Source organism: Ochotona princeps, chromosome 2, assembly GCF_030435755.1.
Source record: "Ochotona princeps isolate mOchPri1 chromosome 2, mOchPri1.hap1, whole genome shotgun sequence".
In the NCBI taxonomy this organism is placed as follows: domain Eukaryota; kingdom Metazoa; phylum Chordata; class Mammalia; order Lagomorpha; family Ochotonidae; genus Ochotona; species Ochotona princeps.
Genome location: NC_080833.1, coordinates 75,198,708 through 75,223,058, shown reverse-complemented (window position 1 = coordinate 75,223,058; position 24,351 = coordinate 75,198,708). Strand labels below are relative to the sequence as shown.

Here is a 24,351-nt window from a genome sequence, read left to right as displayed (position 1 = left end):
TCACTGTCAACAGGGAACCTAGTAGGAAAACTGTAATTGAAAAAAAGGTGAGGGAGTAGAACAGATGTTGGTGTGGCTACAGAAAAACTCAACCCTCTAGTACTGTTAGGAATGTTGTTAACATGATGCAGCTGCTATGAAGGTTTGATGATTCCTCTAAAAATACAGTGACAATATAAATTTGCAGATAACTCGTAGGTATGTCTCTCCTTAAAGATAAAACAAAAAGCTGCATACAAATTATAGCAGTACTATTTCCATTAGACAAAGGTAGAAAGAACCAGTAAGTTTAATGGATAACCAAATGTGGTACACACTGCAAAAACTGCTTATGCAGCCACAAGAAGTAATAACATATCAAATAAAGGCTATAACACAGAAAAACCTTGTAAACAGTAATTAGGTAAATAAAGTCAGATACAAAAGGCCATATATAATAACTCACTGATATGGAATATTAAATGTCTAAATTGGAATAATAACAACCAGAATAATCATCATTGATCACTAGGGGGTGGGCAAAGTGGGCAGGGGAGCAACTGCTCGGTGAGAAGTAGTCTCCTTTGGGGTGAAGCAAATGTTGCAGAACTAAATAGAGCTATTTGTTGTAATAACACAGTAAATATATGAATAACTTCAGAATTATTTATTTTTAAAGTGGTAAAGACAATAATGTTGTTATATGTATTTTACCATAATTTAAAAAATCTTTGCACACTCTTTTTTTCTATTACTAAATAAGGACCAGATGTAGTCATAAATGTGTACGAAAAGAGAAGATAGGTACATACCTGTTAATGCAGCTGGTTTGGACAGGGTACTGTACTGGTTTTGTGTGGATATCATACTTTGACGTGGACTGAGTGTTGGTGATGCAACAAGTGAAAGCTCTTCAATAATAATACTGCTTTTGGGATGATTCTTAGGAAGTTCATTTAATCTTTGTTCTAATGAATACTTCAAAAGGTCCAGCTTCTGACTTGACTCATTAAATCTTGCTTGAGCCTTGCAGGGGAGAAAAGACAATTTCTGTCACTTAAATCATCACATTCTTTGAGTAATGTATTTATTGTAGAAATTTTTATTTAAAATTACTTCTGAAAGTGCTTTTCTGTCCGTTACTTTTCCTGAGCCAAGTAATTTCATTACATTCTTTGCACCTTCTGCCACAGCAAACTCTATCCTGAAATGATGCCTTAATTCTTCCATTCGAAGTTCAAGAGGACTTATCACAGGTTTTGCTGGAAGAAAAAAAGAATTAAACCATTTATCTTACTTCCTAATACACAGTGATTAAAAATCATTAAAAAAGAAATGAATTCATCAGTAATTAAAATAATCTACAAATCAATAAACTCTAAAGTAATACTACACTAGAACCTTCCATTTTAGTCATTACACATCTGAATTACAGATGCGTAAATAAAGACGTCAGAAGTGAAGACTGTGATATGTTGTAACAGCACGAGACTGAACTGCTAAGTGTATCCGCAGGTTTCACATTTGTGGATTCAGAAAGTGAATTGTTCAGGAAAAATATAATTTGTAGTGAACATGTACAAACATTTTTCCTTGCCATTAGTTCCTAAAGAATACATTTTAACAACTTTTTCTATAGCATTTACATTGTATTAAGGATTATAATTCTAGAGATGATACGAAGAGGTACTTAGGTTATATGTAAACAAGATGTACACCATTTTATACAAGGACTTGGAGCACCCTTGGATTTTAGTTTCTGCAGGGATAATGGAAGCAATCCTCCTGAAAATACATACGTATAGTTCTATTTTCTAGTCCTACTTTTAGCCACTAACTGTTCAGATTCCCTCCGGAATTAAAAAAAAAAAATTAAGAACTAGATAGTGTTACATTTAACCAAGAGATTAAAAGAAAATAAATGATTACAAGCATCTGATAGTCTATTAAAGTGAAACCTTAGAGACAAACATCTAAAGACATCTAGACTGGATAAATCCCTTTTGCTCTGAACCATTGCCCCCTTTCTCTTTAAGAGTAAGCATTACATGCCCAAAGTAGAACAACAATTTATTTGTAATCCATCACCATTATCAAAAGCCAATTCATTGGTCTGTATTGCCTGAAGAATCTGCATTCGTATGACTTCAATTTTGGTCTTGCTGTCCTGGAGCAGTTGCTGAGCTGTACCATGGAGTTTTCGATCCTATTAAAAGTAAGTTTGTAAAGGTAAGCAGAAGAGTCAAATGAAACATTTTTATATCTTCCAAAGAGATCATTTGACATAGCAGTAAATGAAAAGGTTACACTCTAAGATAGTCCTATAGATACACATTTATGAAAAAAAGACCCATAAAAATTATTAGATTAAGAGAAATAATTCCTTTATTCAAGATGAAAGTGAATCTTACTATTGTATTTTTTTGTTTTCTATTATTTTGTTTTTAAAGAAATTTTCTGACATACAACTAAAGTGCTCAAACAATGCTTTGATATAAACACATAATGAATTTATTAGTACAACAAATTTATATATACATCATTTCTATGGTCAACAGTTTTATGTATTTTTGGATAAAGAGCACCTAAAATTTACTTTTAGCAAACCCTTCAGTATGTATTTCATTAACTACAGTGCCTGTGCTGCACATTTCTAGACTTGTTCATTGCACCTAACTACAAATTTGTACCTGTGATGTAGTACTCCCTCCTTACCACAATAATTATAGTTCTGCTTTCTACTCTACTTACTCATCATTTCTTTTTTAGAGTCCACACAAAAATCACAGCACAGAGTACATTTTTGTTGTTGTTTACCTGGCTTATTTCATTTAGCATAAAGTTCTCTAAATCCAACCATGCTGTCACCAATGGTAGTATCACCTTTTTCTTAAGGCTGATATTATTCTCTGTATGTGTGTGTGTCTATCAACCACAAAGTCTTCACCCATTCATCTGTCAATAAAAGCTATAGACTATTTGAATTTCATTGTTTTTATAAAAATTATTTACATTCGTAATTTCATCAGTGCTTTACACAAAATATACAATCTTTTCCTTTACCATGACCAGTAATGGTCAAAGTGGGTATGGTGGACACCTTAGTGACCATGCTTACAAAAGCAGACAATCATGCCCAGCGCAGTAACCTAGGGGCTGAAATCCTTCTTGGCTTGCATGTGCCAAGATCCCATATGAGAGCCAGTTTGTTTACTGGCTACTTCACTTCCCTTCCACCTCCCTACTTGTGGCCTGGGAAAGTTGAAGCCAGCCCAAAGCCTTGGGATCCTGCACCCATGTGGCAGACCCAGAGAAGCTCCTGGCTCCTGGCTCCTGGCTTCAGACTGGCTTAGTTCTGGCCATGGAGGCCATTTTGGGGAGAGAACCAGCACATGGAAGATCTGTCTTTCCTCCTTTCTGTATATCTGACTTCCCAATAAAAATATATAAATTTTTAAATTAAGCAAACAAATAAATAAAAATGGAAATAAAAAAGGCAGAACACTGGGACCTGAACAGATACAAGGTGGGGCCTGGGATTCTGCCTTAAAAACTAAAAACAATTACTACTTTAGTACAAAGAGATATTAAGTAAAAAATGAGATGTGAAAATTATAGGCGAATGAAAAATAAGTGACAATGAATGGGCAGTACAAAATAGCCATTCTTGTATCATTTGTAGTATAATAATTCAAGGTAAGCAATTACTATCCTAAGTATTCAAGGTACAGTAACAATAAAACAATATCCTTGCCTGAGTAAATTTACAACCTAATATTGAAAACAAAGAAATTGATTGTGTAAATTATCATTTCACATAGAGGATGCAACAAAAGTAAATGGACTTAAGGGGAGCAGGGGGTTGTTACTTTAAATAGTACAGTAGAGAGGAACTTTGAACTTAAAGTGAGAGAAAGCCATAAAAATACTTGAGCAACAAACATTTAGGCAACAAGAGTAAATGCAAAGGTCCTGATGTAACAGTCTGTCTGCTATGTCCTAGTCATACAAGAGAGAACAGTGTAGCTAGGGTGTAAAGGGGAATAAAACATTTCAGAAGATGAGATCAGAACACAGTCAGGGGTCAATCATGTACAATTGTGAGTCAGAGTATGGAGTTTGGATTCTATTGCAACCATCAGGGAAACCCAGTGAGTTTTAAGCAATGTTTTAAGCGAGTTTTAAATACATAATTTAAAATTTATAAACCTGGCTACAACATGTACAAAAATAATAACTTTTTCACATAGAATCCAATGACCAGATTTCTGAAGACCAGTATTCTGCATCAAACTGAATTACTAATTCCTGTCCCTAAATGTACTCCTCTTAGGAATTTCCCATCACTGTGAAGGGCAGTAACATTCACCAGCCTGCCTACGTCACCAGTCCAAGGATCATTTTGACTCTCACCTTCCTTCTCATATCCAGATATCAATAGCACGTCTCTTCTTCTGCTCTTGTTACAGGAAGGATAAAATTATTTAACCTGCACTCTTACAAAAATCTACTTAAACTTGCTCCAGACTTTCTCTTTCCGCTTTTTTTTTTAAAAAAGGTTTATTTATTTATTTTTATTGCAAAGTCAGACATATGCAGAGAGGAGAGACAGAGAGAAATATCTTCCATCTGATGATTCACTCCCCAAGTGACCACAACAGCTGGTGCTGTGCTGATCCGAAGCCAGAAGCCAGGATCCAGGATCCAGGAGCTCCTCCGGGTCTCCCACATGGGTGCAGGGTCCCAGAGCTTTGGGCCGTCCTCAACTAATTTCCCAGGCCACAAGCAGGGAGCTGGATGGGAAGCAGGGTTGCTGGGATTAGAACCGGCGCCCATATGGGATCCCGGCACGTTTAGCCACTAGGACACAGTGCTGGGGCCTCTCTTTTTGCTTTTAAAAATTTATTTTCTTCAAAGGCAGAATTATAAGAGAAGCGGGGAGTAAGGGAGAAACAAAAGAGAGAGGGAGCTGAGTTGATCTGAGGGTAGGAGCCAGGAGCTTCTTTGGGTTTCTTTCCCATGTGTGCACAGTGGCCTGAGAATTCAAGCCATCCTCTGTGCTCTCCCAGACAGGAAGCTGGATGGGAAGTGGAGTAACGGGACATGAACTGGTAACCAAGTAAGATGGTAGTAACTAAATAAAACGGTAGCAACCAAATAAGACGGTAGTACCACAAGCAGAGAGCATGCTTGCTACACTACCGCGCTAGCCCCTCTACTTTTTTGAGGAAAATGGCTGTGAACGTTCAATTCTACATGTTTACTTTCCCTGCTACAAGTGTTTCAACAGCTCTTATGAGAAATTCCCAACTAAATTCTGTCTGAAGTATTAAAAAAAAACTGTCTTTTAACTATGCTGTATCTCACACAAGGTCTCATTTGCTTAAAGCTATACTGATGAGGAAGGAAGAAAGGCCTATTGGGGTCACTTGGAGGACTTTTTTTCAAGTAAAATATACCTTTTCAGATACTTTATTTGTTCCATTGTGAAGTATATGTTTCACTGAAAATGACTGGTAGAATTAACAAGTATTATACTACAAATACATGTTTCGCATTCCTTTAAGCAATTAAATTTAACTAATAAACTCTTTTTCAAAAAAAGATTTAATTATTTATTTTTTTATTGCAAAGTCAGATATACAGAGAGGAGAGACAGAGAAGATATTCTGTCTGATGGCTTACTCCCCAAGTGGCCGCTAGGCTACTGCTTTGGGCTCAACTATTAAACTCTTACTGAATAAAAATTAAATTAATATTTCACATAGTTCTGGTTTATAATTTTCATAAAACTCACACTTTTTAGCTGATAAGTATACAGATGAAAAATTAAGATCAAATTCAGACAGAAATAACTGTCAGGGACATTCAGAGACAACAGTATCTGTAAAAACAGGCTTTGGTCCTTCAACAGTCCCTTCTTCTTTTTTTTTTTTAAAGATTTATTTATTTTGTTTTTATTGGAAAGTCAAATATACTGAGATGAGGAGTGACCGAGACGAAGATCTTCCGTCCATTGATTCACACCCCAGGCAGCGGCAACGGCCAGAGCTGAGCTGATTTGAAGTCAGGAGCCAGGATACTTGACTGCTTTCCCAGGCCACAAGTAGGGAGCTGGATGGGAAGCGGGACCGCCAGGATTAGAACTGGTGCCTATATGGGATCGCAGTGCATGCAAGGTGAGGATTTTAGCTGCTAGGCTACAATGCTAGGCCTTCAACTGTCCCTTGTTAAGGTAATGAATACCCTCACTAAAAATAAGAAACTATTGGAAAATTATATATTTCCTTTAGCAGGATGCTCATGTTCATTTTGGGTCTGTAGTTGTTCTGAGCTACCCATGGATAGGTGTACTTAAAAAAGTTCACTTTAAAGGGTTGGTACTAAGGGAGATACATGCTCATATTAGTTCATCAAGAAAGCAAAGGTCTAGGCCAACCAAGCACTGATGTTAAACTGTTCTGAATTCTCACTTGCTCTTCCTCAAAAATCTGCGGTAATAGAAACCTCATACTGTTCTCATGTTTAAAATATTTTATTTCAAAAAATGTTAATTTACAGAAAAATGGAAAACTCAGAAAATTCTTTTACTCATACAGCAAAATTTCTCATCAACTAGGATTTGATAGGAGTAACTAATATTAAAAATCCTTTTGTTTTCCTTCCTTAAACATTTTAAGGCAAAGTTACAAGAGAAAAAAAAGAAAGAAGAGAGGGAGGGAGGGAAGGAGGCAGAGACAGAGAGAGAAAGAGAGAGAAGGAGAGAAAGAGGGAGAGGAGGTGGAGGAGAGGGAGAGAGATCTTCCATCTGCTGGGTCCATTCCCATATGACTGCAGCATTTAGGGCTAGGCCAGGCTGATGACTCCAGGCTTTATCCAGGTTTCCTATACGGGCGCAGGGGCCCAATATCTTGGGCCATATTCCACTGCTTTCCCAGGTCCTAGAACCTGGATCAGAAGCAGAATAGCCAAGACTTGAACTGGCATCCATATGGGATGTTAGCTTTGCAGAGGGAGGCTTTACCCATTATGCCACATTATTGGCTTCTGTTTCTACTCTCTTTTTTTTTGGTCTGTAGTTTCAAGTTTTGAGGTTGAAATGGTCTCAGAAATTATAACATAGTATTTAAACAGCAAAATCAGTAATGACAAACACATAAATACAAAAACCATTACAGCAAATGGATGTCAGAGTGTTGTTTAACAGTATAAGAGCTTAAGGCAGAGCATCCCCTTACTGAAAATGCGTGTGAGACCACTCAAATATTTCACTTCTGCACATGTCTACTTCCACTGCTGCCAAAGTGCTAACAGCATGGATGCTGGGGTTACAAGGAAATGTTAGTACATGAATTTACAAATAAGGAAACGGGGATCTGCAAATAAATAGGATAAACTCAATATTTATTTCATCTACTATACTTACTTTTGAAGATCCATTTGAATACATCTGTATCATGTTTTCTGCACCTTGTTTTACTTTAAGCTCTATATCCAATTGTTTTTGTAAGGCCATCAATCTATTATTGCTGGTAGAACAGCGAGGGTCACTATTTGGAGTATCTGGCGTCCTTGGACAATCTAAAAACAAAAATTATGTTTCAGTTGTTTAAAATTATCTAACAGGATCAACTGCTACTTCACTAGAGGTATTTTCAAAGAATAAAGAACAGGCTTTGAGATGAGCTTGAAGTCTTCTGAATGAAATCTCATTATGCTTAATAGCTAACGTAAGAATAGCATAAACTGAAGCAAAAGAAATACTTGAATTGCAAGACTATTTGCGAAAATAGATTCTACCACCTACAATAATGATTACACTAGGGGTTGGCTTTGTATTGTAGAAAGTTAAGCTGCTGCCTGCAGCACCACCATCCCAGGTGGTGTAGGTTCCAGTCCTGGCTGTCCCACTTTCAATTCAGCTGCTTGCTAATGTACCTTGGAGAAAAGATGGTGTTTGAGCCCTGTACCCACATAGCACACCTGGAAAAATCTTCTGGCTCCTGCCTCTGACCTGACCCAGCCCTAGACATTGTGGCCACTCCGGGAGTGAACCAGCAAAAAGAAGTACTCTTTCTCTCCCTGTTCCCCATCACTCTCTCACCCCAGCCCCACTGTAACTCTACCTTTCAAATAAGCTATATGTTTAAAAAAACAAAAAAGCCTTTGAGGGAAAAAAAAAAAGTGATTTCATCAAGCCTGCAACAAAATTAGATGATCATCCAATGTTTGCCCAATAGCATCATTTTTTAAAGCAACTTAAACCAATTTGGCTGTTCAACAGTTCAGATTCCAAATTATTACCTGATTTGTTAGGGAACAAGGCCATCTGAAATGTTCTGTAGCACTAGTATTAACTACTAATCACTTAAAGAAAATCCTATAAGCCTTCACATTATTTTCTACTGTGAGGATATTCAACCACAACAATTTCAAGAATATTAACTGGTATCAAATTGATTATAGGTTAAAGAAATCTAATATTCAAGTCCATTGCTTTTCATAGAGACTATTATGTAACATCTGTTTAAAAATTGGAAAAAAAAACCCATGAACTTCAAAACACAACCATCTATTACCCTGGGTAACCTACTTTTAATCATTTACACCATATAACTGAAATTCTTCAATATTTTATTGGTCACAGTAGCTCTATTACTTACAGAAGAGCCAAACTAGCACTACTGGGAATTACCCAAATGGAATGAAATCAGCATAACAGAGTAATCTGGACACCCATGTTTACTACAGTTGAATTCACAATTATTAAGATAAGAAATCAACTCAGGTGTCCATCAACGGATGACTGAATAAAGAAAATGTGGTGGGGCCTGGTGGCGTGGCCTTAGCAGTTCAAGTCTTTGCCTTGAATGTGCCGGGATCCCATATGGGTGCTGGTTCTAATCCCGGCAGCTCCACTTCCCATCCAGCTCCCTGCTTGTGGCCTGGGAAATTAGTCGAGGACGGCCCAAAGCCTTGGGTTCCTGCACTTGCGTGGGCGACCTGGAGGAAGTTCCTGCCTCCTGGCTCTGGATTGGCATAGCACTGGCCCGTTGCGCTTACTTGGGAAGTGAATCATCAGATGGATGATCTTCCTCTCTATCTCTCCTCCTCTCTATATTTCTTTGTAATAAAAATAAATAAATCTTAAAAAAAAGAAAATGTGGTATATATACACTGTGGAATAGTACTGAGTTATACAAAAGAATGAAATCCCATCTTTTGCAATAATACGCATACAACTGGAAACCATTATGCTCAGTGCAGAAAATGGCTCCCAAAAGATAGATATCATAAATCTTCCCTGATGTGTGGTAGCTAATCCACAGAGTACAGCCTGTGTGTATTCACTTCAAAACACGGGCAGGAGGGAGGGTATGGTGGGCAATAGCACTGTGCTCCTAAATCTGTCTTATGATATATGTAAAATTTGTCCATTTTATTGAAGTTACATAAGTTAACTTAAAAAAAAGGTAACTTAGGACACTACACTTGTTTAAAGTGATAAAGCAATGTTTCAGAACACCCTTCTCTTTTCTCCAATGTAGGATAGAATGATAAATCAATTTAAATGAATATATTTAATATTTGGTTTTAAATGCCTTTGAAAATATTCACAAGTTCAAAAAAGATTAATTTAATTTGAGTAAGAGACACACACATATACACATGGGGGAGGGGAGTGGCAAAGAGAGACAATAAACATTGGTTTATTTGCCTATAGAACTAAATAGCCCGGGGCCAGGACAGGCCAAAGCCAGAAGTCTGGAGTTTCTTCTGGAACTTCCATGTAGGTGCAAGGGCCTAAGCACTTGGGCCATCCATCCTCTGTGGCTTTCCCAGGCAAGGGGACTGGATTGGAACTGGCGCAGCCAGGACTGGAACTGACAGCCGTATGGGATGCCAGTATCATAGGTGGTGGCTTTATCTGCACCACAATGCTGACCCCATAATGAATATTTTAAACTCATATGAAAATTAGGGCATAAAGGATTTATTAAATTTGCCTAAGTTATTTGCATTACAACTAATAAATGACAAAACCTGGATCTGAGTTTAGGTGGTTTAGTTCTAAATTCTAGCCTGCAAATTACTATGCAGTGCTCTATCAATTCTGTAAGCAACTAGATTCTGCACATATGCAGCTATTACTCTTTAAAATAACCTTTTGAGGGGCCCAGTGTGGTAGCCTAGTAGCTAAAGTCCTCACCTGGCATGCACAGGGATCCCATATGGGTGCTGGTTCTAATCCTGGCTACTCCACTTCCCATCCAGCTCCCTGATTGTGGCCTGGGAAAGCAGTCGAGCACGGCCCGAAGCCTTGAGACCCTGCACGTCCATGGGAGACCTGGGGTAGGCTCCTGGCTCCTGGCTTTGGGTTGGGCTCAGCTCTGGCCATTGCAGCAGCATGGGGAATGAACCAGCGCTTGGAAGAGCTTTCTCTCTGTATCTCCTTCTCCATATATCTGCCTTTCCAATAAAAATAAATAAAACTTAAAAAGAAAATAACTTTTTGAGACACATAGTATCCACATTTTACCCATCAAGAAACAAGTAAAATCAGTTATTAGTTGGATTTAGTTCAGAAAAAATTCTAATTAACTGAAATTCCAAAATTACAAATGAGCCACTGTAAAAGATCACTTTCTAAGTATCATAAGTTTATAAAAAAATATAAAATGCAATTAGTTCACAAGAAAACTACTTAATTTATCTAGGGTAGTGGCTAAAAATACCCAAGTTCAAATGTCAATCTTGGTACTGAAATTTAGGGCAAATCATGAAACTACAGCATAAATTACTTATATTCCTCCTGTGTCATGATGAAAACAGCATATATATCTCACAGGATTATTGTGAGGATTAGGTAAAACTGTGTAACGAGATTAGAAAAGGGTGAGGTGAACAGTAAATATTTAATAAGTATTAATCGGAAGTAGTCACTGCAGGAAGTATATGTGTATCTCTGTTGCATCTACAAGTGAGCCACATATTGTAACAATGGCTAAATATCCATATCTGGGAACTTTTTAGTCTTTCCTTCCTTCTTCTCTCTCCTTTTCCTTTTTATGTGTAAAACTGTTGTAAGAAGTCTAAATTACTGTTTGGTATATAAGGATAGTTTATATAAGCACATCTCTAAAAAAAAATGCAAATGTATTTGGAGCAGAAAGCTTTCAGTTGATGAAAATGCATTGTTTGTAAAAGAGCTGATGGTGTTTAGCCTGGGGATGAGAAAGAGAAATGATTCCTGTCTAAACATTTAAACATTTGATGTGAGAGCTATCCACCTACTGTTTACGCATGGGCAGGAATTAATACCAATTGGCAACAGGGTAAAAATTTCATCACGACATTAGGAGAATTGCTTACATGTAGGGTTATCTAATAATGAAATGATTTGCTTTCAAAATGTAATGAAGTCAGCTGTCTCTGGAGGCCACATAGCAAATCCTTGCACATTACAGAAATTTGTATTAAGATACTGAAATACATACTAATTTGAGCCTGTGAATCCATAGAAGTATTAATACCTAACTGTTCTTATGGCAAAGTATGTACTCAATTTTAATCAACATTATTGGAATATAAGAAATAATACAATGGGTTAAGAGTGGATTCTGAGGCTACAACGCCTGTGTTAAAATCCTAGGGATGCAACATAGTGGTGTAGCTTTAATTACATTCCTATTTAACATGTCTGACCTGTAATTTATTTAGCCACAATTGTGGGTTATTGTGAAGATAAAGCCTGGATAGCTCTTAGATCTATGCTTAAAACACAACAAAGGTGAAATTAAATTACAAGCCAGGGCTCAGCCAAGCAGTTGGTATTTCTGCCCATTTAATCTTTATAGGGATTCACAAAAATTTACAATATTCTACAAATTTGAAAAATTGATAAGGAATCTGCAAAGGTCACAAAAGTGTATGCCAACGCAAAAGTTTATCCTTCCACATACTTTGTTTTACACTGTCCACTTTTTCTTCTACTGAGAAATCAGAGAAACGCTTCGCTGTCACCTAGTGGCTTCACCCATTTTCCCATTTAACTTGCTTTCCCACTTGCTATTTTTGCTATTTATGATTCTGCTCCTTGTGGGTCATCATAAGTTTTAGCTTTATAAACATACAGTGGTCAATCTACTTGCTGAGCTTTTTTTTTTTTTTACAGTGAGGTGAATCCTTTTTTTCAAAACAGAGGTAACTAGAATTCCCTATGTTTTCTGAGGAATAAATTTATAAATGTCTACAAATGAAAATTTTCTGCTTCAGAACTATCTTCTAAATTATAAGAAAACACAGTGAAATTAAATTTCATGACTATGACTAATAACAAATTTCTATTTTCTGTACCTCCATTTTCTATGCTCCTAACTAAACACTATACATTTTAAAAACATTATACAAGTTCAATAAACTTGCTTTAATGTTCATGTGTCTGCTCAAATAGGTTATATACATGTCTACTTGCAACACACAAAGCCTAAGAGATAAGCCTGCAAAATCATGTCTTTATAAACATTTTACCAGTGTACACTGTTGTGCTTTAAGATGGATAGTGGACAAGAAAACTCTCTCACTGAAATATTATTTTTCATCACAAATAGGACTTATTATTTGTCATGATTAAAAAGTCTATTTTTAAACAGACTCTTGGATTGGTGGTTCATAGCCATCAGCTCTTTCCACGTTAGCGCCTGTCTTATCCCCAGTGGCTTTTCTAGAACTGCTACCTTCACCATGAAGCTCCATGAGTTATCCCAATTCAAACTTGGGCTTTTTCAGCATTTTCACTTTTCTAATGAAGACACTGTGGAGAGGATAAACAGACTGGCAAGCCTTTTCTATGTCTTTTCCAACGCTGTCTGGAATCAGTTTATTGACTACTTCTTTCAGGTCATTTGTTTGCACCTTCTAGGTCATGATTTCCATCATCTTCTGGATCTGGCGGACCTGCTGGTGCTGAGCATTCAACGTCTTCCGGATCTGATTGTTGCATTTCTTAGTAAAACCAATGCAGAGGGTCCGGCGCCGTGGCCTAGCGGCTAAAGTCCTCACCTTGAAAGCCCCAGGGTCCCATATGGGCGCCAGTTCTAATCCCGGCAGCTCCACTTCCCATCCAGCTCCCTGCTTGTGGCTTGGGAAAGCAGTCGAGGATGGCCCAAAACTTTGGGTTCCTGCACCCGCGTGGGAGACCTGGAAGAGGTTCCTGGTTTCCGGCTTCGGATTGGCGCGCACCGGCCCGTTGCGGCTCACTTGGGGAGTGAATCATCAGATGGAAGATCTTCCTCTCTGCCTCTCCTCCTCTCTGTATACCTGACTTTGTACTAAAAATAAATTAATCTTAAAAACAAACAAACAAACAAACAATGCAGAACAGACACAAAGTAGCCAACGGTAGTCTTGACATCAACGTGAGCCTCAATCATGGTCTGCCACTTTTTGACCATGGAGCACATCTTGTCCCGGGTGAGGTCTATGCTGTGCAAGATGGTGAGGCAGTTTTTGCCCTGAACATCCTCAGTGATGAGCTTGAACTTGCGAACAGCCACTTCAATGTTCTGCAAGTTGGCAAGGCTCACCTCGAAGACGTGGACCTTGAAGCCGTGAGAGGTGATTTGGGTTCCTTGGGTCCTAGTGACTAGGGTCTTCTCAATATTCCTGATGTTGAACATGGCTGGTGCTTTCACGTCATACCAGTCTTTCTTAGAAAATGGGTCCACCACTTTCTTCTTGGCTCCCTTTTTGCCGCCTTGTATAAGGCGCTTGTTCTTGCTGACTGCCATGGTGCCGCTCAGAGAGCCAAAAGGGCTCACTGAAATACTTTTAATGGCTCTGTCTACCAAAAAGTCCCAAGTTCACAACTAGACATTAAAAACTTTATGCTAACTCCAACTAACTAATTTTCTACTATTTTGTCCTGTCAAATTCTATATTTACTTAAAATTTTCTATCTCTGAGAAACGCAACGCATTTGCTTTCTTTCCAGTTATTATTTATTAATTTCCTTAACAAACTTCAAACTGTAAGTCTTCAAATAACTATTCATTGTCAACACTTTGGAGTTCATTTGGTATTATAAACTGGTATGTTAAAATAATCTGCTCCAGAATTTTGCCATGCTTTATAATTACATTAATTGATTGTACTTCCTCCAAAGTCCAACATTCTTATCTGAAAAAACTTGTATATGTCCTATAGTCATCTAGAATGTGCTCAGGTTTAAATAATTATTAGTAATATTGATGTATGCTTAATCAGTGATTTGTGTACTCAGGATGTGCAGTATCATGCTACTGACTGAAGCTCATTTTACTTCAATAACTTGGGCCCGGCGCCGTGGCCTAGCGGCTAAAGTCCTTGCCTTGAATGCACCTCGGGATCCCATATAGGCGCCGGTTCTAATCCTGGCAGTTCCACTTTCCATCCAGCTCCCTGCTTGTGGCCTGGGAAAGCAGTCAAGGACGGCTCAAAGCCTTGGGACTCTGCACCCGTGTGGGAGACCTGGAAGAAGTTCCTAGCTCCTGGATCAGCATAGCATCGGCCGTTGTAATCACTTGGGGAGTGAATCATAGGTCGGAAGATCTTTCTCTCTGTCTCTCTTCCTCTCTGACTTTCCAATAAAAATAAATGAATCTTTAACAAAAAAAACAAACTTGTGCAACTTCTACTCTGGCATCTTTAATATGTTACAAAAAAATGAGAAGACATAAGATGTAGGTTGTAACATTCTACATAAGGTGAAACAAGTAATCCAGATATCTAGAAGTTTTATAATCATCTATGTCCATAATACCATACTTTAATATCAGAAAACTGTATATTTTATCACCTGGTGAAGACTTCATTTTGTATCTAAGTTCACTCAGGGAACCTTCAGTACTCTACAGTTCTCTAATAAATTCTTCTTTTCTTCCTCTGATGGGAATAAATGTGTAATATTAATTCCTACATACCTATTAAAATGATAAAAAAAACTATCAGGGTACATCAAAATGTTGTCAGGAAAGTAAAATTAAACTAAGGTTTACTTTGGTGCCAAAAAATTGAAATCCATACATAAATTGTAAATCATTTTTGAAGTACCCTTATATTAACAATAATAGCTGTTGGGAAGGATGTGGAACAACTGGACCATTCACTCACTGCTAGTTAAAATGTAAAAGTGTAGAGGTACTTTTGAAAGTATTTCAGCAGTTTTGTACTATTAAACATGATACCACATGACTGAGCAATTAGATTCTTAGGTATTTATGAAACCACACTTAAATTTTGATCAAACAAAAGCCTGTACATAAATATTTACATTTGCTTTATTTGTAATTTTCAAAATGGAAAACAACCTCAATGCTCTTGGTAAGTATATAAGCTATGATACAAAATACAATGTGTATGTATTTTGTAATTTTAAAAGACTGAACTACCTGTATGTACAACATTTTGGATATATATGCTTACCGAAGAAGTCAGTCCCAAGAAGTTGCTTACTTTGTGACTCATTTATATTGTTACTAAGAAAAATATAGTGATAGACAAGAAATCATTGGTTATCAGGGAATACAGAATTGCAGGAGGTTCTAACTACACAAAACAGGAAAGAGATGTTTGAATTTATGGAATGATTCTTGTTATTGACTATAGTGGCAATGAGACAAATCTAGCTTAAAGTTCATGAAAGTATAAAAAAATTGATGTTACTGTATGTTAATTTTAAAGAAATACAAAGAATTTAAGCTTTTGGGATCTATGAATCATTTAAATTTAGATGACTAAACTAATCCAGGGTGCAAAAAAGTGATTTGCTAATGGCCAATGACAATACACAATTCAATGCAAAAACCATTTCTATGTATATTTTCATCTTTCTATTTAGGATAGAAGTGGCTTGTTTCCCAAGATTAAAGGCGAATACAGGTAGCACTCATGCATTATGTATCTTAAAATAGTTGTAAGAATAACCATGTAGTATATAATGCATTATATATCAAAATAGCTATAATACATAACTATATCAGATATGTGTAACTATGCAGCTACAGTTATAAATGTATTAGACATAAAATATATAACTACATATAATTATATACACATATAACTATATATGTATATATACTTCATGCATATATTATACATAATATGATAGTGCTATTATAGCATATACAAATATATATTATACATATCATATAACTATAACAATATATAACACATCATATAAAGACATTAAAGTAGCATATATAATTATATAACTAACACATAATGCATACTTTAAAACGGTTATGAGAATATATTTATTTCATAAATATATACAATTATATATCAATCAAAAATAAATACGTTTTAAAATTCCCTATGTCACAATTAAGTGGACAGGAGAACAGTAAAGAAAACTTTTTTTTTTAAAGATTTACTTATTTTTATTGGAAACTCAGACATACAGAGAGGAGCAGAGACAGAGAAGAAGATCTTCATCCATTTATTCACTCTGTAAGTGGCCACAACAACCAGAGCTGTGCCAATCAGAAGCCAGAAGTTAGAAACTTCTGGGCCTCCCACATGGGTGCAGGATCCCAAGGCTTTGGGCCATCCTCAACTGCTTTCCCAGGCCACAAGCAGGAGCTAGATGGGAAGCAGGGCTGGCGGGATTAGAACTGGTGCCCATATGGGATTCTGGCATGTGCAAGGCAAAGGACTTTAGTTACTAGGCTACCACTCTGGGCCCAAACTTTTGTCTTTTGAGGAAAGGCTATCTATCCATCTATCTATCTATCTATCTATCTATCTATCTATCTATCTATCCATCCATCCATCCATCCATCCATCCATCCATCCATCCATCCATCTATTTTAAGGAGTCTAATTCCATCAGTCTCTTATTTAAGTGTGCCCGACATTGCTGGTACAGACAATGTCAGACAGCCCAGCATCCCATTGTCTACACATTTCCAACAGTTTCACTGGGAGTCCATCTTTTGTTCGGAAGTAGGAATGCATGTTGCACTGTACCCCCACATCTGGATATAGTAGACCCCAGTACTCTATCACTACACATTTCCATAAATGAGAAGCCACGAAACAAGGTCAACCATCAGTATGAATTAGAACAACAGCCACAACAACAACAACAAATTACAGCACCATGAAAAAAACACATCAATGAGTAACCAACACATGGGTGACAAAAAGGAAACACAAAAGTCTCTTGGGAAAAATGATGCCACCATGTAATCCATGAGCCAGTGATGAATTCGACAAGAGAAAAGAAAGTATTTGGAATAAATGAAATTGAAATAAAAAACATCAAAACACATAGGATGCAGCCAAAAAAAATACCAGTATGGAGTGGGTTACTGAAGTTACCCTTTCCACGATGGTTTCCTTATATTAGCGAGAACATATGGTATTTGTTCTTTCGTGATTGATTCATTTCACTGAGATAATGGTCTCTAGTTGGGACCACCTAGTAGTAAATGGCATAATTTTATTCTTCTTAATAGATGAGTAATATTTCATGGAGCAGATGTACCACAGTTTCTTTAACCACTCTTCTTTGGAAGCACATCTGGTTTGTTTCCATGTCTTTGCTATTGTAGATCTTGCTGCTGTAAATACAGGATTACAGATCCCTTTCTCATATGCAGATTTCATTTCTATTGGGTATATTCCTAGGAGTGGGATAGCTGGGTCATACGGCAGATTCATTTGCAATTCTCCAAACACTCTCCATACTGATTTCCACAATAGTTGTACTAGCCTACACTCCCACCAGCAGTGAAGGAGGGTACCTTTCTCCCCACATCCATGTCAGCACGTGTTGTTACTTGAATTCTGAATGTAGGCCAGTCTCACTGGAGTTAGGTGGTACCTCACTGTGGTTTTCATTTGTATCTCTGATGGCTAGGGAGCCTGAGCATCTTTTCATATGTCTGTTAGCCATTGAAATCTGTTCTTTTGAAAAATGTCTCTTCATTTCCTTTGCCCATTTTGTTAGTTTTTTTTTTTTTTTTTTAAACTGCCCCAGGTCTCTGAAGCTCTTTGTAAATCCTGGACATTAGTCCCCTGTCACCGGTGTAATGAGCAAAAATTTTCTCCCATTCTGTTGGTTGTTTCTTCACTTTATTAATTGTTTCCTTTGCTGTACAGAAACTTATTAGTTTGATGTAGTCCCATTTGTTCATTTTGGCTTTGATTGCCTTTGCTTTTGGTATCTTTTCTAAGAAGTCTAGGAATGGTTTTTAAATTATATTCACCAAGAAAGAAAACTGCCTCTAGATAATAACATTTTAGAAATTTGGAAGAATCTAGCTAAGAATAAAACAAAACAAAGACTAGTGTGAATTTTATACTAAATTATTACTTCTCTTCTGAACACTGACACTGAAAAAATTCAATGAATTAATAAGTTAGAAGCAATCCAAGTTTGATGGGATTTGATGTGATGAAAATCAGAAGTACTGGGATCAGTGTCATTGTAGCTACTTCTGGAGTGAACCAGCAGATGGAAGATCTTTCTCTTTATAAATCTGACTTTCTAATAAAAATAATAAAGAAATCTTTAAAAAAAAGTCAGGAGTTTTAGAAGTAGAGAGAAAAGCAGAGACTGAAACCCTACAAATTATTAGCTATATATACTATGATACAAGGAATTTGTTCTTTTCTGCTAGAGGGATGATACATTTCAGAATTTAAGGCAAGAAACCGGTCCTTTTTCAAATACTTCCTTTTGGAGTCCTGGGTACCAAGTAAGGCTTAAAATATCACTCCATTTTAAGGAGATCAGTAATGTCTCTCATAAGATATCATTCACGTTAAGCTAAACATAAACTTTCATGGCAAATGGGCCTAAAGAGCATATTGAACTATCTTTAATCATTTATATTATTGCCATAAATTTCCATCAGACAAGAATAAACCACACAATTATTTTCTAAGTTACAAAGATGCAACATAAATTTACGTCAAAGTGAGAAAATCAATCAGAAGATAAACATTACTAACAAACTATGTCACAGATCTCACAGTTGTATTTTAGTACAAATAAAATTCAACTGCAACAAATTATTTTAAACTAGTATGAACTTAAATTTGTATTAAAAAAAAAAAACCCCTTAACTCAAACAAAATTTCTTAAAGTTTGAGGGGCAGTTGTTGTGGTTTACCAGATTAAACTAGCACCTGTGATGCTGGCATCCAAGAGGGGCCCTGGTTTAAGTCTCAGCTGCTTCATTTTCTGTCCAGCTCCCTATTAATGTGCCTCAGAAGGCAGCCAAGGATGATCCAAGTGCTGTACCCACCTAGCAGACCCAGAAGAAGCTGCTGTCTCTTGGCTGGTCCTGCCCTGACTGTGCCGACCATTTAGGGAGTGAACAAACTTATCCAGCATTGATCTTTGAGTCCCTCCCACCTCCGTAATTCTGCTTTCTAAATACATAGATTAATTTTCCTTAAGAATTATCTGAAAGGCAAAGATACAGAAACAAACATCGCTTATTTGCTAGTTCACTCCCCAAATGTCTCCAACAGCATGGTTGGGAACGACCAAAGCCAGGTACTGAAAACTGAAACTACCTGAGCCATGATCTGTTGTCTCCCAGGAAGTGAATTAGCAGGAACCTGGAATTAGGAGTGGAGAAGGAACCTGAACTCAGCTACTGATATGGGATAAGTGGGTCCCTGCAGTGTTATATGCACTATACAAAATGCCCACCTCAACTCTGCACACCTGAATCCTGTTTATCCCCCACCAAGCTTTTTAATTTTTGATGCCAAAATTCACATCTCTATGTGTCTATCCATACTGCTGCTTTCAATGATGGCAAATCAGCAACAAGCAAAACACTACTGCTACTACTACTACTACTACTACTACTAAAGTTTATTGTAAGATGGTATGAAAATGCCCATGTGCAAGAGAACTTCTAAAAATTAAAATAAAAATATAATGGTGCCTGATTTGTTTTAAAAATATTAAAGAATTAGGAAGTCACAGAAGAAATTAAAAGTTTCATGTAATAGTCACTTCTCAATTATGTGAAGAGTCAATATGGAAACTAGTCTTCAGAGGGATACACGTTGCAGTCTGCTGGTTAAAGTGCCAGCAAGGATGCTCACATTTGCCTGAGTAAGTCTCATCTTCTCTGATTTATCTTCCTGTTAACGCAGCTAAGAGGCAGGAGATGACCACCCTAATACTTGGGTTCCTGCTCCCAAAGAGGAAAAGCTGGATGGAGTTTGACTCTTGGCTTCTGACCTTGTCTAGTCCTAATTATTGCAGGCTTTTGACAGTGAACAAGCAAATGGAAAGTCTGTTTCTTTTTGTTACACTGATTTTCAAACGAATAAGTCTTTTCATTTGAAAGGTAGAGTAACAGAGATAGAGGAAGAGACATAGACATCCTTCATATCCATACGGCACGTGGGCATCCTAAGCAGCAGCTTAACGTGCTGAACTGCAGTGCCACTCCTATCCTAAAACTGTTATTTAATATGCTGCTCCCTAAGCCATCAGTGCTCAAGTGTCATGATAAACTGCTGTTGTATAGGAAATGCAGGAAATAAGAGACTGATTTGCTGAGCTTTTTTTCTTTTTGTGAGACAATATTCACAACTAAGCATCTACTATAGTCTAGGTTCTGAAACAAGCCCTGAAAATAGATGAATACAAACATTTTCCTGCTCTCATGGAGCACAATGCTTAGTAAGTGGTATAAACTACTACAGAAATAAGTTACAACACAACATAACAGAACAGTGAAAATGTACAGAGAAAATCAGGGAATGATTTCAAGTGATATCCAAACTGGCTTCAGAGAGACATCAGAAATTTGCTTATAATATTTAAAGGGAGTCTTTCTAATAACAAAACTATAGAAGAGAAAAATCCAAGTTATAGAAAGCATATCAGTGGTTTCCTAGGCCAGGGGTGGACATTCAAAATCAATTGGAAAAGTATCAAAAGGAACCACTTAAGTGATAAAAATGACTAGATTACAATAATGGCTATCTGAGTGTATACATACATTCAATACCATTAAATTGTACATTTAAAGCATGTGATTTTTATCATACCAAGTTATTTTCAAAAAGGAATTGGAGAAATCAATGGGTTACTCTTTGTATCGCTAAAATTCTCCCATATTCCAATGAATCACAAGGTAGTTATTAGTACTCTGTGAGGAGGAAAATGCTTTTTCTAAATAAAGGGAGTTTAAAGTTCCACTGCTGTTTCTTATTTTAGATCTCTCCTAAAGATGTAATGGACAAAAAATGTAGAGCTCGGCCGAGTTCCAGTAGAACAAACTACTTCTAAGTTTATACAATATTACTAAAAACAGCATTTTCATAATACATATTTCCATTTATAATGTCATTATTGAATGTTGGCAGAATACTAAACAAGGAGTTAATTTTTTTTTTAAGTATACTAGTGATTGTGAGAAAACAACCTCATCTTTGGGTTTATTTCAGTTCAAAACACAGAGGCTAATTTCTTACCATTTCCTTAATATAAAAATTCTACTAACCTAACATGATTAACATCTCCATATACAAAGCTTCCAAATAAAAACCCTAAGTCACAGATGCGAAACTGATACAAAAAACACAAGGTTTCTAGAAAACTAGAAACTAGAAGTATTTTCTACAGCTTTTGAAGTAAAAACTAGAAGTATTTTCTACAGCTTTTGAGACTATCAAAACTAAGTTTATTTATATCTATAATTTCTTACTAGCTATTTTTAACCAGAGTAGTCTTTGTTATATTTATTTGACAGCAGAGAAAGAGTAAGGCAGAAAATAGTGACAAAGAAAAGGCAGAAGATAACACTCATCTTTCATGAACTGTGGTTTACTCCCCAAATTGTTGCAAAGGCCAGGAGGCAAGAACTCCATACTGGTCTCCCAAATTGGTGGCAGAGGCCCAAACATCCAGGCCATCTTCTGTTGCTTTCCCTGGCACATTATTAGGGAGCTAGATTGGAAGTAGAGCAATCAGGAGTTGAACCTGAGCTCAGATATGAAGTTACTGTCACAGCAAGCAGTACAGCCCACTGTATCATAATGCTGGCTCCAGGTTTCTTCAAAATTCATGATGCTGGGTATATCATTTTCTACATGCCACTTTTTTTTTTGAAATTGAATAAACTGAGATTTACAGAAATTAGCTGAAACAAGATATCATCTTTGCAAGAACAAAACTATCAGACCAAAGGTGTCTTACATTGCGTGTGTGTGTGTGTGTGTGTGTGTGTGTGTGTATGCATGCAAAAAGTTACTATATTGGCACAAAATGGTTATTTTTTTCTGGAAAGATATGTAACAAAAAAATGATGCTAGCTCCAGAAAGAAGGTTAAATACAGAAGGAGATAATGTTTCCATTTTAATTGTGTGTATTATTGATATTTTCCAACCTGAATATTGAAAACCTCTATTGTTCCAAATTAATGCTTTTAGGTTAGCATATGTTATATTTCTCTTTTACTTTTTACACTTGTAAAAACTAGAGAAGTGATGTTTACCTTTTCGTTTTTCTTTTTTAAACTATATGTCTTATAGTTTGTTAATTCAGTTGCTTAGAGCACAAAGAACTAAGATCAGGGGTTGATTAATTACATTTGCAAAGAATAAAAATATCTCTTATTCACAGAACACATTTTTAGCTTTAAAAAGTCATCTGGCACACTATGCAGCTGATCACAAGGATGAATCAGGTAAAAGCATGTGGTGACTCAACACAACATTTTAATGCCTGAAAATGACAAAGTGATGTTCTACTGCTAGGGGATAAGAGAATATACATCAGTTATTCATCTCTAAATAAATGTTTCAATTTTTATACTAATCAACTCAACTGCCCTTTTAAACAATATAAGTGAGATGTTAACTGCAAGAAAGAGGCTATACTTTCACAAAAGCTAAAAATTGTACATTATAACTTACTATCTTAAATGATACATCTTTCATTAATATACCAAATAAACATTAAATAAAATACGATACCTGTAACATCTTCTGGATCTGACACAACAATATGTGCATTTAATTCCTGTAGCTTGTGATGTAACTCTTCCAATTTTTTGTTTGATTTCTTCAAAATGTTGTCTACATAAGCCAAACTTTTTTTATCTGTTGTGACTTTCCTCAGATTTTCAGCTCCTTCTTTGATTTTCAGTTCTTTCCTTATTTCTCTCTTGATTCGATCCTTAACATCATCCAATTTCTGTTGCACCATTGTATCTGAAAAGTCTAATTTTTGAACAGCACTCACATTCTCAGGAAATGGAAGACTTCGGGAATCCCCCTATCAAAATAAAAATAAACAAATTTTGGAGTTTAAGAAAGTTAATTGCTCAGCACTATACAGCAATAAGGCTAACAACATATGTAGCATAAAGAAATTCTAAAGTCCATCCTGGCTCTGCCCATCACATACTCAGCCCTCACATAAACCAGTGGGAGCTGCAGCCCAGTCAGAGCGACCCACAATAACCCCCACCAAGCCCACCCCCTACCCTGGTTTGCCAGTATGTGTAGCAGACTAGTCCAGTCTGCCCCATATCCCATCTGGCTCTCATAAATGTCGAAGGGCTTAGTTCCATCTAACCAGCTCAGCTATCCAGCCCTCATTGGCTCTGGTGGAGGTTGGGGCTGAGAACCAACCCAGCAGTTGCAACCACCACCTGATCAGGAATCTGGTCTGGGAACACCTCAAAGTTTCTTTGGGGAGCCCCTCAATCGAAATGGTGGACTCAGAACCTTAACCAAGAAAAGATGGAAGATGGAACAGGTCAATCAACCACCTCAGCTATATGTTGGCAGCGAAATAAAGAGTAAGTAACTTTCCCAGGATTGGTTATGTAAGGATTATGATCTAACTTTTGTTCACAGAATACCAAAGTCTGTTTTTATACTCAATACTGAGAAGTTTTTGTGTGTAAAGGTGTTCAATTCACTTTGCTTTATTATAAATTAATTTGTCAGGTAATGCAACTTAGCAGTTTTTGTTTTTATTTAATTTAAGAGGCAGTTGAGAGCACTCCCATCCTCTGATTGACTCCCTAAATAACCATAACATCCCAGCCCTGGGTGAGGGCCAAAGCCAGCATTCCAGAACTCAGTCTGGTTCTCTAGTACAGGTGGGAAAAGCTCAGTACTTGCACCAGCACTACTGCTCCCAAGGTCTGGTGTTAAACACAGACACTCCAGTGTGATACATAGGTATCATAACTTACAAGACGAATGTCTGTTCCATGGGCAGAGCTTTCAGTTTATATTTTTGTGTGGTTATGGTAGAAGTCACCAAATAGTCTGTTGATTATTAAGGGGGAGAATATAGAATTTTCTTCTTTTTTTATTATATTTTGGCAATCTTT

At 36.8% G+C, this 24,351-nt stretch overlaps 1 protein-coding gene and 1 pseudogene across 3 annotated transcripts in view; both read right to left on the bottom strand.

Annotated features, from left to right (window-relative positions):
• PKN2 (protein kinase N2) overlaps positions 1–24,351 on the bottom strand; it is a 111,695-nt gene that overhangs the window by 51,503 nt on the left and 35,841 nt on the right. For all 3 annotated transcript variants that reach the window (XM_004582070.3, XM_036494465.2, XM_058658919.1), the window contains exons 2-6: positions 22,979–23,279; positions 7,406–7,560; positions 2,068–2,185; positions 1,096–1,241; positions 792–1,005 (exon numbers count right to left, since the gene is read on the bottom strand). In XM_004582070.3, the coding sequence (XP_004582127.1) occupies positions 792–1,005; positions 1,096–1,241; positions 2,068–2,185; positions 7,406–7,560; positions 22,979–23,279 (934 nt within the window). The remainder of the gene's footprint in view (positions 1–791; positions 1,006–1,095; positions 1,242–2,067; positions 2,186–7,405; positions 7,561–22,978; positions 23,280–24,351) is intronic.
• On the bottom strand, positions 12,571–13,787 carry LOC101528302 (small ribosomal subunit protein eS1-like; annotated as a pseudogene).